This window comes from Barbatula barbatula, assembly GCF_947034865.1.
Source record: "Barbatula barbatula genome assembly, chromosome: 11".
NCBI lineage: Eukaryota > Metazoa > Chordata > Actinopteri > Cypriniformes > Nemacheilidae > Barbatula > Barbatula barbatula.
In genome coordinates this window covers 16357757-16373629 of record NC_136774.1, presented here as the reverse complement: position 1 = coordinate 16373629, position 15873 = coordinate 16357757, and the positions used below count along the sequence as shown (strand labels likewise).

The following is a 15873-nucleotide window of genomic DNA, read 5'->3' as shown; positions in this document are numbered from 1 at the left end:
GTTCCTTGTGTGCTACTCACAATGTATAGAAACATACAGGCATGCACAATAGGCTGTGCATTCACAAAGCTGCTTCCCGTTTATTATAAATTCATGTGTGGGTAGATCAGGCGCAATCTGCTGTGATGTAACACTCGAATTGCATTTTGGGATATTGCAGAAGCCTTAATCGAAGTGTCCTTTGGCCAAAACCGGCTTCACGACAGTCAGTTAAATGCTGCCTTCTTCACGTGTTCTCTGAATGATCGGAAATATGCGTCTGCTATGTGAAAAATGCACAAGAATCGCAGTTATTACCTGGGAAACTCATATTTTCGATAATTCGGAGCACGTGAAAATATCGCTCGCGCATTTATCGAAAGATTCATCGGATTTCCAAAATGGCGGAAGAGATTTCCCATCGAGTGAGAAACGCAGCCCTCGTGGTTCTCGTCGCGCCGCCCGCCATATGAGCTTCAGGAATGCTCCCATTGTTAGGTCTTCAGAATAAATGGGACAATAATGTGATACTATTTGTCACTTTTATGCGCTTTACATAATACATGTAAACACATAATGTTGTGTCAGCTACAAGCAGAATATATCACGAAATAAAAAGACATAGCATTCGAAAACCAAATTATGCCAGAATAAAAACAACATGCTCGATGGGAATACGCGACCATTTGCCCGTGTCATTTAGAAAATACTGACAAATACTGAGTGTTTTTTTTCTGTATAACCGTGTCCAAGTCGGACGCAATGCGACATTCGAAATAACGTTACACTATAAATTATATATTTGTCATGTTATTAAGACTTTTTGTCCTTAACGTTACAACTCGAAGGGGAAATACGCAACGATCGACAGTTGATTTAACCTCGTAGCGTCGCGTTTGTTTTTCTAATCTGCCTCCCATGCAAACGAAAACGTATCATTCGATTATTTGCGATGCCACTACACGAACACAAAAAATAGGCCTAATACTATATATTGGAACAAATGGTTACTATGATAGTTGACAAAGTTTCGACTCTTGTTAGAAATAAAAATAGCCTACTGGACACATAATTATTAATACGTTTGTAATTGTGAAAAATGCACATTTCACATCAACGCGATTTTGTACGTTACAGAAATAATAACTAGTGACGTTAAGGTTAGCTATTGACTATATGGGACCTCCCATATTGGTTTTACAGGCCAATCGTTGTTAGCAAAATGCACATGTTGGGGGAAGGCACTGGGTTGGCTTGGATATTACCTTCTGGACTGGGGAATAGCGAGGTCTCGGGACCAAGGTTCAAAAGAGGTAGGACAGACTTAATGTTTTAATTGCGTGTTTTGATTCTGCAAATTACGCGAATAGTTACGTAGCTACTGTAATATAAATCATTACTACGTTTCATGGTTCGATATAGTTTAGCTACATGTTGTAGCGACCTATGCAGCTACAAAGGCACAAAGACTGACTGACAATAGCATACGGTTTTATAACAATGAGAACGTTGTTTCGGAAATAAGTTTATTCTATTAAAGTAATCGGCAAACAAGAACAGCAATATTGCAGTGGATGTAACACTGTATACGTTTGGTTAGACGAGGAAGTGAAAATAAAGACATTAAACACTTCCGTTACCATTTAATCCAGTTGTTTTAAGACGGTTAAAAAAGATAACAAAGACACGTTTTAGTGTCAAGATTCTAAAATACCAAGGGAACACCATTGTTTGCTAATGTCTTAATTCTGAAACGTGAAATGTTCGCGTTTCCTTGTTTATAATGCCACGTGTATTATTAATAGATTCGTTTCGGTATCGTGCACATTCTTTTCTGCCTGACATCAAAGTCTTACCGGCTAAACAACCTAAAGTAAAACCTTAACTTCAAGCGTGCAGCATTCGCGGCAAAATTACCCCGCGAGACTTTCTCTCCTTGTACGTGATCTGGGAGGAGTGTTTTACTCGTGTGTTCTGGCGCGGAAGAAACCCAACTCAAGCTGTTGTGGCTAGAAGGGATACAGCGACGGTCGAAAGAAATGCGGCATCTTGCAATAAAATGACTATAAATTGCATTAGCTAACGAATACACTAAACATAACCTTACAACAATAAAAAATGCAATTATCTGTTGTTGTCAGCGTCACAAAAATGATGCGGTACTGAAGTTTTTTGTTTTGTAAACACCGGTACAGAAACTTTTTATTTCTTTTTTTAAATCCTCCATATAAATTTTATAAGGATTAATGATATATGTAACTAGTATTTAAGTTGATTACTGGTGTTAGTTCTTTCTCACTAAAGTAAGTGTGCATGCCGAGCGGAGGTAGCTGTGACCATAACTCTCAAGCCTCTTTAAAACATGCTATAGTTCTTCCGCTTGGGGGCGTGACTATACTATACAACGTGCAGCAAGGCGGTGCTCTTTTCAGTATGTTACAATAGAGTGATTTCTACAATTACTGTTTAAAAAGGCACATTTATTTTTTAAGCTACGAAAAGACTGTTGTCTATGGACTATGGTTAACCAAACCACTATAAGTATACTGCATTTAATATACAAATTAAGTGATATGTAACAAAATTAAAGCATTCAACACTGTATTTAATAAATAAGAGTCACTAAGAGGGAATTACTTTTCAGTTATTATTTTCAAAGCAGACCTCCGTAGTATGTCTTCAACACACCATGATATCCAGCATATGAGGATGCCATTGGGATGTTAGATTCAAAATGAAATATCAATGTGACCGTATTTTTATTCGCACTTCATAGTCAGTGACAAGTACTCTAGAACCCACAGTACCTTCTAAACGTTACAATTAATCATAATTTAATTTAAAATAAGTGCAATTGATAATTTCTTTATATTGCAATCTTTAAACGTACATGCCTACAGATAACGGGCGATCTGAACACAACACACGCCTAATAATGCTTAACTCTCTCTCATGTTGGTAATAAAATGTATACTACTCTTCCATGCACAGTACATTAGGGTGGATGGACATTGTAATTTTAGCATTGGAATTGCTTGCGCTCATGGCTTACATTGTAGCGTTGCGGTGTGCTTGTGTTACGACTTGACTGTGGCGATTCGCTACCTAGTGGGGGTTGTAACAAACACGATTTGTTTGTCAAATCTTCATTCTTAATAAACTGCCGTTTTTGTTTGCATTTCAACGACTAAAGCTTGTGCGAATTACCAAAGCTAGAGCATTAAACACAATGTGTAAATATGTGAATTTTAATTACTAATCTATACATTTACCAGACGCTTTAATCGAAAGCGATTTACAAAGAGTTCAGCGAGCAATAAGCGATATGTCACAAAAGAGCAATAATTCGCAAGGTGCTAATACAAAGTTACTAGTTTCAACAAAAGCTAGACCACTACCTGTTGAGAGAAGAGAGCGGGTTAGTTTATTTATTTATATATATATTTATATATTTAATTCGAAGCTGACATTTGATAAAAAAATAACACATGCATGAAACATCCCCCCATTACTCAATGTACTTCCGGTCACGTTGTTTGTGTGAAAACGTGGCTTCACGTAGATACGTACTGCGATGTAAGATTGTTGTTGTAGCTTTTCATTTTCAGTTTTGTTTTTGTTTTTAGCAAATGCAGTATGACTGAGACCTTTAAGATTTTGCATTTGAGTTTCACGTGATTAGCGATCTAGCCAATATTTATTTCCTAACGCAATCCTTGGTTCATTAGTCTACACTTTTCACAATAAAAGCCTTAGACTTTTTTATGTTTTAAAAAAGTGAACACTTGCATCACCATTTTATTGTTTTCCCATTATACCCAGGAGTGTTCAACTACAACACTGCTGTATGATCACAACACGGTTGAGTTACTGCTTCTGAATTGTTCTTTGACATATATCATTCTTATAATCATAATATTATTTTACTGATGTAGGCATAATATGGCCACTAATGTTTGTCTGGACCTTGATGACAAGTGCAGCCGCTATGAAGTTGTGGCATGGATCAATGAAACATTACTCACCAAATTTAGTCAAGTGGAGGAGTGTCGTTCAGGTACTGACCATTGGTTGTTTTGAGTATTTTTGTTTATGTGTTTATTTTGTCATTATTTTTTACATTTGAGTTAAAGAATATAGGTGGAAGATGGGGGGTTAACCTAATGCATTTTGTGCCATTCAGGTGCATGCTATTGTCAGCTCATGGACTGTCTCTTCCCGGGGTCCATTGACCTGAGCCAAGTGACATTTCAGGCCCGCAGTAAGGCTGATTTCAAGAAGAATTATAGTCTCCTACGGAAAGCCTTTGCGAAAGCAGGTGTCACAAAGGTCAGACTTGCATAATTCAATTTCATTTATCTAAAGAACTTGACAGTAATGTTTTTAAGAGCAATTGTTTGCCAATCCCATATACTTAATGTACAGAAGCAACTGTTAAGGTTGCAACATTGCTTTGCTTTAGTGTCCAACACCCGGTTGTTTAAAAAAAACCAAATCAAACTAAATAGAGATGTTTTCTGTTAAGATCGGTACAATGCATTAATGTAAGTTTGTTGTCTCTTTTAGTCAATTCCTGTGGAGGACCTTGTAAAAGGAAAGTTTAGAGCCAATTTGTCCTTTCTGAAGTGGTTCAAGAAATTTTTCTTTGCCAATGAGAGACGTGAGCCATACAACCCAATTGAAGCCCGTAATGGTCAAGATATTGCAGTGGTGGATATCCCTGTAAAGTCTTCAAAACCTTGGAGATCTTCATATTATGGTTAGTCATCATTGTTGCCTTCAGTTTCGTTCATATGCTTGTTAATTAAAAGTAAATGTAGTTTACTTAAGAAGAGGGTCATTGTTTACAGATTTTTATCCTATGACATTTCTATTGAATAAAAAATTGAGCCTTAATAATTCTGAATATAAACACTAATCTGGCATGTTTTATGTTTTACAGCCATAGTAAAACCAGAATCTGACAATAATGAGGAATTGAATGGAAAAAGGCGGGTTGTGAGTTATGATCCTCAATGGCAAGAAACTTATCCGTGGGTCAGGCACAGCAATCTCGGGGAAAACAGCGCTTACTGCGCTTTGTGCAACATCAACATCGTTCTGCACACAGGCTTTTTCGATATGAAACGACACAAGAAGACTCAAAGACACACAAAGCATGAGATGGGTTCACTTTATTCGACTGAGAGAAAGCAGTTTGAAGACTCAATTTCATGTACTGAGACCATGCTGCTCTTCATTCAGACTCATTGCCTCACCAGTTTACACTCCAGGATCAATACCGTCTCCCAAAGGACAGCGAGATATATCTTAGGACTGCAGTATCCGAATGACATTGTTTCCGCATGCAAGTTAAACCCATACAGTGTTTACGTGCAAGGTCAAGTGCCACTGAATGGAGAAAGTGGAGAAAGGACCACTTGCCATGTGGTGCTCGTGGGTTATTTTGATGAAAAGCTAGCAAAATATTGCATCCGTATCCTTGACGTCTTTCAGCCTTCGGCTGAAGACTCAGATTGTTCTGCATCCGCACCTCTACTCAGCATCCTGCGAAAGTTTGAGATCCCTCCCGGCAACATGGTAGCTTACTACTTTGATGATGAGGATCATCAAACTTCAGAGAGTGTCGCCTCACAGATTCAGGAACTCAACCCAAAGGTGGTTAATCTTGCCGGACTTTACAGTTTACCAGACTCGGTCTGTAATGCTGCTCTAACGGCTCAATCCAGTCATGTTCAGGAATTTATTTCGAACATCTATGGACACTACTTGACTTGTTCCACAAGTAATGACAATCTCAAGATGCTGTTTGCTGGTATTGATGGACTAAATGAACAAAGTCCATCCGTTACAAGCAACTGTGAGGATTTATGTGCGCTTGTTCAGAGGATGCTTGGAATGTGGACTGATTTGGTGTCATACTTTGCATCCTGCAATGAGAACAAAGATAAAGTCAAACATATTTGTTCCCAACTGGAGAACCCTAAAATCAGGGTCACCTTGATGTTTCTGGATCACATCCTTGGACCACTCCGTGCTTTCGGGCGACGCCTGCAACACTGCCAAGGTTCTGCTCGTGCTGATCTTGAGCAGATCCTTCGAGAAGCAAGCGGACTTCTACGATCGTATGCCTCCAGCTTTCTTCGCCCTCAAGGAGTCATACGTTACCTGAAAGAGCGAGATGCAGCCATCATGAATAACTCTGCGTTCTGTCTTCCTGTAGCTGAGCTCAGTTTGGGGGAGGCAGTCGAGGATTACATCTCCGCACAAGAGATACTCGAAGACTCCCTGACTGAAATTCAGGATGAATGTTTTGCGTTTTACAAAACAATAACTACTTCAATCGCCGATTGTCTACCTCTGAGTGATGGTGTGCTCAGGAGCATGTCACAACTGCTCAGTCCAGAAGGAAGGTTAAAGGTCACGGGAAAGAGTATTGTTGAACTTGCTGTACAGTTTGGTTTCTGTGAAAAATCTGAAGATTCTGCTAGGCTCACAGATGAGTTCTTGGAGTACCAACTTGTTGAGGATGATGATACATTTTCAACCCTCTCACTGGAACTGTATTGGGCTAATGTCCTGAAGACCTTTGCACCAGCATCCATCTTCAGGAGACTTGTTTTGAGTCTCCTAGCTTTGCCTTGTCCATCCCTTGACTCTGAAAAGATCTTTGCTCAGGTATTGTAAAAATAAGTAGCAATATAATCTATGATTATTAGAAATATTGTGTATGATGTATATGTCTAATTGTACTTAATGTATACTTTATTTGATATACTTTGTACACCTATAATGATTTTTGTTATTTGGTAGGCTGTTGAAAATGGTGATGCTGTTCATTGGGATGATAGTTCAGTTGAAAGTGACAACGATGTCACAAAAGACCTGGATTCTACAGATGACTCCTCCATGGAGCCCACTGAAGTCAGGATGTCACCTATTCAAAATGGAAAGATGGAAAAAGCCACTGGAAACACATCAGGTGAGTTTGCCTTAAAGGGACAGTTAACCCCAAAATAAAAATGTATCATCATTTATTCACCCTCATGTTGTTTAAATCCGACTCTTTCTTCTGTGGAACAAAGACGACATTTTGAGATTTTGTTCTGGGTGTCTATACAGTGGAAGCAAATGTTATTTGGTTACCAATGCTTCTCAAAATATCTACTTTTGTGTTCTGTAGAAGAAAGTAGTAGAGGTTTAGTATGACATAAGGATGAGTAAATGATGGAAGAATTTTCAGTTTGGGCGACCCTTTAAGGCCTATAAAACATTTGCACTTAAACTGTTCATGCATGCATATTTTTCAGCCTCTGAGAAAGGTTTCCTGAATAACTGAATAAAATGACTTGGGCATTAGCGATTTCAGGCTTGCATGCCCCTAAAACATGTAAAATCAAAAAAAGATCTGGCAGTTTGCGTTTCATGATGGTCTGATATTTGATGTGGGTGGTTCTTAACCAGAATAGACTCTAGTGTTCTAAAATTACTACAAAGTAGTATTTGGGTCACATTTTCAAAGCGTTCATATTGCAAGCCTTCACATTTAAAGCAGGCAGTTTAACAATAGCTAAGGTTAGGAAATAATAGATTAACTCTCATGGTTGAATTTAGCGCCAGTTACAGAACAATATTAACTAAATTGTAACATTAAATGTAAATGCACTGCGTAAAAGTTTAGTCCAGTAAGATCCAGTCAGATTAACACCAGAGGCTTGTTAGATTAATGAGTGTGCTGTTTTCCAGAGATGGTTCTACACTCAGACACAGTGAAGCCGTGTGTGGTGCGACTGGAGAGGATGAGCAGGCAGAGAGGTGTGAATGAAATCCTTAAGATCAGTTTCTAGAACTACCAAGTAACGCTTTGCACATTTTGAGTTGCTTCTGGTTGCAAAGTCTGTGGGTCTTCACTCTCTTTGCGTCTACTCTTTGATTCTTTGTAGTGTAATTATTCTCTGTGTATGTGTGTGCTCAATGCTTTGTTTTTTTAGATTAGCATGGCCCACAATACATCATATTATACCTGAGGGTTAAACTTTTTGATTTGAATTAATTTGATGTTTTTACAGAAATGGAGTTGAGGGAAGATGGAGTGGACGGCAGTGTAATCTGGACTAGTAGCTCATTTCAGAAGGTAATTTTCAGATTTGTTTTTAGTGAAGACAATCATTTCTGAAGGTCGTTCTAACATTCATTTACATTTATGGATTTGCCAGTCCCCTTTATCCAAATCCACTGGATGTGTTTCCTGGGATCAAACCGATGCTATCACAATGGTGATCAAATGAGCCATATCAGCTAATAAACAGCTTTCATTGCAAAACAGCTTTTATCGCATATCTATCGTGGTCTTTTTATCAGGATTTTGATTCCGTTTTCACATTGGTGCATGTAAAGACTTGCTGGGTCATTGCACACAAAAACCAATGACACGCACACAAACCAACTGTGTCACCACACTAACCTCTTTATTAATCTTCATTCTTTCCTTTTCTATATATCTTTACTTTGTGACACTGATACTAATGACATCAATGTAGGAGACGGGTGAATGTGTGTGCGTGTAATATTTGTGTGTGTAACGTTTGTGCATATGTATATGTACGTCTGTATATGGGTCTGTAGGACGCTGTTAGGGGAATATTCGGTTGGGACAGCAGTTTACGGCAGAAACCGCAGGCACGTACAGTCTTTCAGGCTGGTTCAGGCACCTGGAGCAAGCCAGTGAACATTGACCAGGACGGCAAGCCAGAGGCGGTATGTAACTGCCCAGCTGGACATGCTGTGTGGCTAATCGCAGGTGTAGCGGGTCCGTCTTTTAGTTTTGTCCGGGCCGCTTGTAATGGCTGTGACGGAATCATGTTGTTTCCTTTTCTTTTATTCTTCATTCTGCTTTTCATTCTATGCTATTTCATTGCTAATCTTAATAACATCTGCTTCTGCATGGCTTATGGGCCAATGAACATAATCTGCAGTGCTGTGCATGATACACTAACACGCAAAAAGATTTTACTTAGTCTTAAAGTTGTGGACCCAATTTGTGTTTTACCTCCATGTACAAAGACAGGGACTGTTTACCCTTGGTGAGGTAAATCTGGAACGGAATTATTTGAAATTTTCTTGGCTAACTACATTAAGTGTCAAAGATATGTTGTCAATACTAAGTATTTTGATGGCACTGTATATTCCTGCAGAAGAGTTTTCAAGCTAATGTAACTTTAATTATTTTTAAGGGGAAAAATGATATTTCTTCCCCGTCTGGTGTTTCAACGTCAAGCCCTAGACCTGGGAAAAAAGAGCAACCATACCAGGTAAACCTTTCAGGTTTTGTTTAGTTGTAAGAGTGCTAAAATATTTTTTGCTAAAACAACATGACTGCGGCTGTAGTGGACATTTTTGACTGACTCTGTTTTCACTGCAGGATGGGAAGGGTTTTGCTATTGGAGAACTGGTGTGGGGAAGAGTAAAGGGTTTCTCGTGGTGGCCCGGATTAGTGGTGGCGTGGAAGGGCAGGTCGCCTCCTGTGGCAATGAGACGCGTGGAATGGTTTGGAGATGGCATGTTTTCAGAGGTTAGAAGTGATGTTTTCTGCTTTTTTACTGAATCTGTCCTTACTTTTTATCTGGAACATAAATGTTATTGAAGAAATCGTTGCCTGAATGGTTATAAAACTGCATGTAAACCTTTAGCGTATTTATTTACAAAAATGTGCTTGATTTTATTTAAAGGCTCTTTACTTTTACTAAAGCACATCTTTTTATTTTGTTCATTCTAGATTCATGCAGACGGCCTGCTTCCTTTTGCTGCTTTTACAAAGTCCTTTTGCAGTAAATCCTACGTAGGTCTGCCAACTTACAAAGAAGCCATTTACCAAATCCTGGAGGTAAAGTACAGATCTTTTAAACACTGACTAAATTAATTCAGTTTGTTTAAATACGTCGCATAACATTAAAACTTTCTTCACTGCTGAACAGCCCAGCATTACTAGTTACCAGGTATCTTGTGTTTGGGTGTGCCATCAGCACTAACCAGCAGGTTTAGATAATTGTTTATAGTGCATAGTCTCATGCTTGAGTCATAGTGACCCCTAACCACTTTAATAGTTAAATGAAAAATATTATTTTATGCTGTTGTGTTTGTGTAGTTGGCAGCGGACCGCAGTGGAAAGACTTTCTCTTCCTTTGAGAAAAGAGAGGATGAGTCAAAAGCCATGCTGGACTGGGCTTTTGGAGGCTTCAAGCCAGCAGGTCCTGATGGCTTTATGCCATCTGTGGGTACGTATTAAAAGTACAATTCTCTTTAATTAAAAAACAACAACATGTTTTCAGATTAACTGCCATACTACCACCACAATTGCAATCATTAAGGAATAGCTTATAATGTCCAGACCAGAGCTGTTGAGAGAGAGTCACGACAAGGGAGGTCTTCAGATAGTTTCAGGAAGTTATGTTTTTTCTCTTAATTCTTTATTTCTTTTATTAATTTGTTTATTTTTTCTTTAAGCATGTTAAAAGTTTTCATCAATCGGCCCGTTTAGCCACAGCTCCATGCGTCCAAGAACTTCGGACTGCCATTGCTGTGAAAGAACTGTCCCATTGGAGTCAATGGAGTAGATGCGACCCTCTCTCAATGGCTCTGGTCCAGACCACCTTTTTATATGGACTTCTTCAATATTAACCAAATTCTGATGTCATTTAGACTGGGTGCATTTACATTAGACGTTCTGCCGCGAAAACAATGTCCACATTTCTTTGAATGAGTTTGAAGTTTCCTTGTTAATCTTGCAGACAGCTCTGCCAGTACTAAAACAGAGTCATCAGATTCTTCTGTAGCCGATTATCAGCCACCAGCCAAGAAGAAATATGTTTACAAGAACAAACAAAATCAACAAACTCCTGCACAGGATTACACCAGAGGTACCAGAACTTTGCTGTAAAGTTAACTGTTTTATTTTTGTACATTTATATTTTTTTCGTTTTGGTGATAAAACATCTGATTTATTCTCAGAGCAAATGGTGAAAGAGGTCACCGTAAACCGCAAAAACATTGAGGGTGAGTTATTAGAACCCGATCCATATTGTCGAGCCATGTAAACTTACGTTTTAACGTGATATTTATATGTTCTGTGTGTTTCCTCAGATTTCTGTCTGTCCTGTGGAGCCAGCAACATTGCCATTTTCCATCCTCTCTTTGAAGGAAGCCTTTGTTTTAATTGCAAGGTATGATACCAGTCACATTTATGTATGAATGAACTGTGCTCCCATGTCTGTTACGCAATACTGTTTACAGTGAGCTACGTGAACATAGTTTATGTAAGTTACTCTGTATTAGCTGGTCAAAGCATAACATGGATTTGTGTATATCTGCACGTGTAGGGGAACTTCACCGAGACGCTGTACAGATATGATGATGATGGCTATCAGTCTTACTGTACTGTGTGCTGTGCTGGGCTGGAGGTCATTCTCTGTGGAAATGCTAGCTGCTGCAGGTTCGAATTCAAATGTTCTCTTGATTTCTTCTCTCTCAATGTTCATCAATACATATTGTCTTACAATCTCTCCCCTCTTTTCATTCTGTTCAGGTGTTTCTGTAAAGACTGTTTGAATGTGTTGGTTGGTCCGGGAACGTTTGAACAGCTGAAGGACGTAGATCCGTGGAGCTGTTACATTTGTCTGCCCTCTAAAAACTATGGCATTCTCAAGCTAAGACCTGACTGGAGCGTTCGTGTCCAGGAGTTTTTTGCTAATAACAGTGCATTTGAATTTGTGAGTCAGCATGTTCTCTCATCTATTTGATTGAATACATATATTTAACATGAAGAACAGTAACATTTGGTTGTTAAATATATAGATAATTAAATGTGTTTATTCCTTTTAGGAGCCGCATAGAGTATATCCTTCTATTCCAGCTCATAAGCGCCGGCCAATCAGGGTAATTTCCCTGTTTGATGGGATAGCCACAGGTCTGTCTTTCTATTATACATTATTGTTACATCAATATGGAGGAAAACTAGAAGAAATAGCATTGATTGTTTACTTCAAAGTTTGTGAAATTGCAATCCTTCATGGGAGTTTGTGTTTTTCTGCAGGATACCTGGTTTTGAAAGACCTGGGCTTTAAGGTGGAGCGCTACATTGCCTCTGAGATCTGTGAAGACTCCATCGCTGTCGGGATGATCAAACACGAAGGCAAACTTGAATATGTAAAAGATGTGCGGACCATCACAAGGAAACATGTATGTAATAGGAATTCTAACCTTCTGATCTTCATGGGAACTAAATAGGAAATGTTATTATAACATTCTTTTAATTAACCAAGTAAACATTACTGATTTACTATGTAAAGATCCATTTTTAAGCATTCTTAATATATGTTTCATTGTGTAGCTGGCAGAGTGGGGGCCATTTGACCTCTTGATTGGAGGAAGCCCCTGTAATGATCTCTCCATGGTGAATCCAGCTAGAAAAGGTCTTTTTGGTAAGAAAGTCTGGTCTGAAGATTCTTAAAAATTAAACAGTCTGTAGCGGCAGAATATTTCAGCAGCTTGATACTTATTATATAGATTTTAATTTGCCTTCATTAAATGTATTAAATTAAAAGGTAGTTTTTTCCTCGTCTTCTTGCAGAAGGCACCGGTCGACTGTTTTTTGAATACTACCGCATGTTAACCATGATGAGGCCAAAAGAGGATGACGATCGCCCCTTTTTCTGGCTGTTTGAAAATGTTGTAGCCATGAGCGCTCATGATAAGGCAGATATCTGCCGCTTCTTGGAGGTAAAATCAAGTTTAACAGGTTATTTTGGTGTTTTGGCTTCTAATGATTTCGTGCATGGCATTGGAGCTAATGTGTCTATGTGTTCTGCTTCCAGTGTAATCCTGTGATGATTGATGCTGTGAAAGTTAGCCCAGCCCACAGAGCTCGGTACTTCTGGGGCAATTTGCCTGGGATGAGCCGGTATAAAAAAGCATATAACAACACACATACTGTACAATGACAAAGCATAACATTTAGTTTGGAATTATATGCATGAATACTTATTCATTGATGTTAGATTATTGAAGAAAATTGATTTACTGTTTAATGTGATTGAAGGCCCATTTGTGTTTTTTAGACCACTTGCTTCTTCACTCAGTGACAACACTGAGCTGCAGGGCTGCCTAGAAACTGGACGAACTGCAATGGTAAAATAAATATTCAATGTTTTTATTGCTATTACTAACGATTTAATGAATTCATACTTCAGTTTCATCCTTTAAATTTGAAGCGTCTCTATAGAGTGTTGGCAAACGAGGCTACATCTAACATCTAGGCAAAGATGTTAGAATGTCCAAAGCATCTACATTATAACCTCCCTTGTAATACAGATTTACAAAATGTCAACATTTTCCTGCGTTCTAGTTCAGCAAAGTTCGCACTATAACCACAAAGTCCAACTCTATTAAACAAGGGAAGATGGGACCCCTCCCTGTGCAGATGAATGGAAAAGAAGATTATCTCTGGTGCACTGAGATGGAAAGGTCCGTTGTTTCTACAGTGAACTTTTTTTTAGTAGAACAGTCTGTTGCATGGATTTGTTTCAAACTTTGCATTCAGTATTTGTCTTTGAAATGAATTTTCAGGTTCAAAATAGGTGAACAGTTCTTTGCACAATTTTTTTGTTCTTTACAAAATTCCTGATGCTTTATTTCTTTCTGGACTTGCAGAATATTTGGGTTCCCCAAGCATTACACAGATGTGAATAATATGGGGCGGAGTCAGAGACAGAGGGTTCTCGGACGGTCCTGGAGTGTACCCGTGATCCGACACCTCTTTGCCCCACTGAAGGATTACTTTGGTTGCGAGTAAAGTCAGTTCTGGCAACAGACATCTGGATGAGGTGGAACTGTCTACCCACAGTTCCTAAAGTGTCTCAGATACATGAATTTGATTTTTTTTAAATGTTTTTAATCGTTTCTGCAGACTCTGACCTCAAAGAATATTTTTAATGTTTTTAGCGTTACATTTGTTTAAAACTTTTTTAAACGGGCGTTTGGATCTGGTTTTGAACATCATAAGTACTGTAGTTTTTAATCATGTAGACGTTTAAAACTGATTTAATGCTGGAGAGAGCCACATGAAACTCCACCCACTACCTCAGTGCCATTCTGTGATTGGTTCATTGTCTGAGGAAATGCCTCCTTATGCCTATTTATAATTTAATGAATAATTTAATATTGATTCTAGTTAGTTAGATCTAGTCTGATATCTGGAAAAAGGTTTTAACCTTATTTCATATTTTACATTAGACTTTCCAAATTTTAAATGGTGCAAATATTTTTTTTCTCAATTAAAATGGAACAACAGGATTTTCTCCAGTTCCAGGGTGCTATTTTATGACAAAGAATGTTTGACCACCATGACAACTGTACCCAAGTCAGCATTGGATTATTGTTGCCTTATTTAACATTACTATTCAGCCAGTGAGTTCGCAAACTAGTATTCTGAAGCACAAAATAATGTCTGCGCCGTTTTAATTATAGCATTGGGTTGTTGACACGCATTAGTTTGTTGACTACCCTCCAGCTTTTCAAAGCATTAAGATTTATTCTCATTATTTTATCACAAACCTTGGTCCTTTTGTGGCTCTGCAGTCTTTCTGGACCACTTGTTGCAATGTGGTCAAGGGCTTAAATTCAAAGTACATGCCTATAGGTTGATAGGATATATTTTTAAGTAGGTGGAATTGTAAGTTTAATTGGGGTGGTTTTAGATGAAAATAAAGGGAATTATTTTGATAATTCTTCATTTGTTTTGTGCACGTTTTGTCTACCTATTGTTATTACATTTTGTGTGGTCTATGAATACATTTGTATATCAAATGGTTGAAAGCTGTCAGTGTGATACTAAGTGCTTTGCAATGTTTGATAAGGATTTTCTTTGTAGTTAAGTAGCATAGTTTTGGTTCATCTAATCCTATGCTTTTGGTAATTGACTGAATCAGAAGTCTGTTGTAAGCAATCATTCCTGTTTTTATTTTATTTAGTTTGGCTTGGTTTGGTTTCTTTTAGAAATCAAACAAATATGGATGCAATATCAAGCTTGTTTGAATGACGACGTTTTAGCGATATGCTAAAATATCCAACATCAAATGCATTAATATCAGCAAAGCTTTAGAAAATCTAAATAAGAGCCTTATTGACGTGTTATGTCTTTTGTGAAATGTTGGTCTGTTTTAAGAGAGGGTACGGTACCTCACTGGGAATACCTCGGGTCTCTTCAACACCAGCAGGCCTCGTGGTTTTTTTAAAACCACCTAATTATTTTATCCAGTACATTGTGTAGAGAATATACTATATATTTGTACCCATTAATACCTCTTTTTGTTGTTAAATGGGTTTTTACAAAACCCTGATTTCATTTGGTGCTACATTAAATGCCAACTGTCTCTCTAGAGCTTTTCTAAAGGTAAAGATTGGCAGGATTTGTTTTGTTAGCTTTTGATATAGTTTAGGCTACTTTATTGGTTTTATTATTCCATGCCTGTACTAACATCAGTGATAAAAAAATAAAATTGCAGCAACCCTTTAAATGTTTCTCTCTGTTGATGTATTAGTTGGTTTAAAATTCACAGAAACTAATCACTTTGTTCTGAAGGCCAGTGTGTCATTTTTGTACTAATTTTGTCATACAATTTTACTGCATTTTCCTGTTGGATTACTGTCACGTAAAGAAAATTCTGTGTAGCAGATCAGTGAAAGAGTATCTTATATAGTATGTTTTAAAGAATAAACAGCTACATTAATTTTATATAGGGGCAATAAGATGAGACATTTTTGAAACTTTAACTACGTGATAAGTGGACCTAAAAGGAAATAGCACGACGCACCTCTTAATATCATTACAAATGTTACGCC

General features: G+C 38.0%; 1 protein-coding gene across 1 annotated transcript; it reads left to right on the top strand.

Moving 5' to 3' along the window:
• The first annotated feature begins 1223 nt into the window (after nucleotides 1-1223).
• On the top strand, nucleotides 1224-15610 carry dnmt3ba (DNA (cytosine-5-)-methyltransferase 3 beta, duplicate a). Its single transcript, XM_079468338.1, has 25 exons — nucleotides 1224-1292; nucleotides 3915-4036; nucleotides 4163-4308; nucleotides 4546-4738; nucleotides 4922-6657; nucleotides 6793-6961; nucleotides 7726-7794; nucleotides 8049-8113; nucleotides 9213-9290; nucleotides 9401-9550; nucleotides 9755-9862; nucleotides 10124-10253; nucleotides 10767-10895; nucleotides 10987-11031; nucleotides 11119-11198; nucleotides 11355-11467; nucleotides 11561-11744; nucleotides 11857-11941; nucleotides 12068-12213; nucleotides 12365-12455; nucleotides 12605-12753; nucleotides 12849-12934; nucleotides 13092-13161; nucleotides 13379-13497; nucleotides 13684-15610. The coding sequence occupies exons 2-25, from the start codon at nucleotides 3922-3924 to the stop codon at nucleotides 13823-13825; spliced, it is 4398 nt and encodes a 1465-aa protein (XP_079324464.1). The 5' UTR covers nucleotides 1224-1292; nucleotides 3915-3921; the 3' UTR covers nucleotides 13826-15610.
• Nucleotides 15611-15873: the final 263 nt, after the last annotated feature.

Coding starts and splice junctions, on each gene's coding strand:
- dnmt3ba (XM_079468338.1), top strand. CDS start 3,922: ATGGCCACTAATGTTTGTCTGGACCTTGATGACAAGTGCAGCCGCTAT. Junction 4,739..4,921: donor TTGGAGATCTTCATATTATG/GTTAGTCATCAT, acceptor TATGTTTTACAG/CCATAGTAAAACCAGAATCT. Junction 12,754..12,848: donor ATATCTGCCGCTTCTTGGAG/GTAAAATCAAGT, acceptor TTCTGCTTCCAG/TGTAATCCTGTGATGATTGA.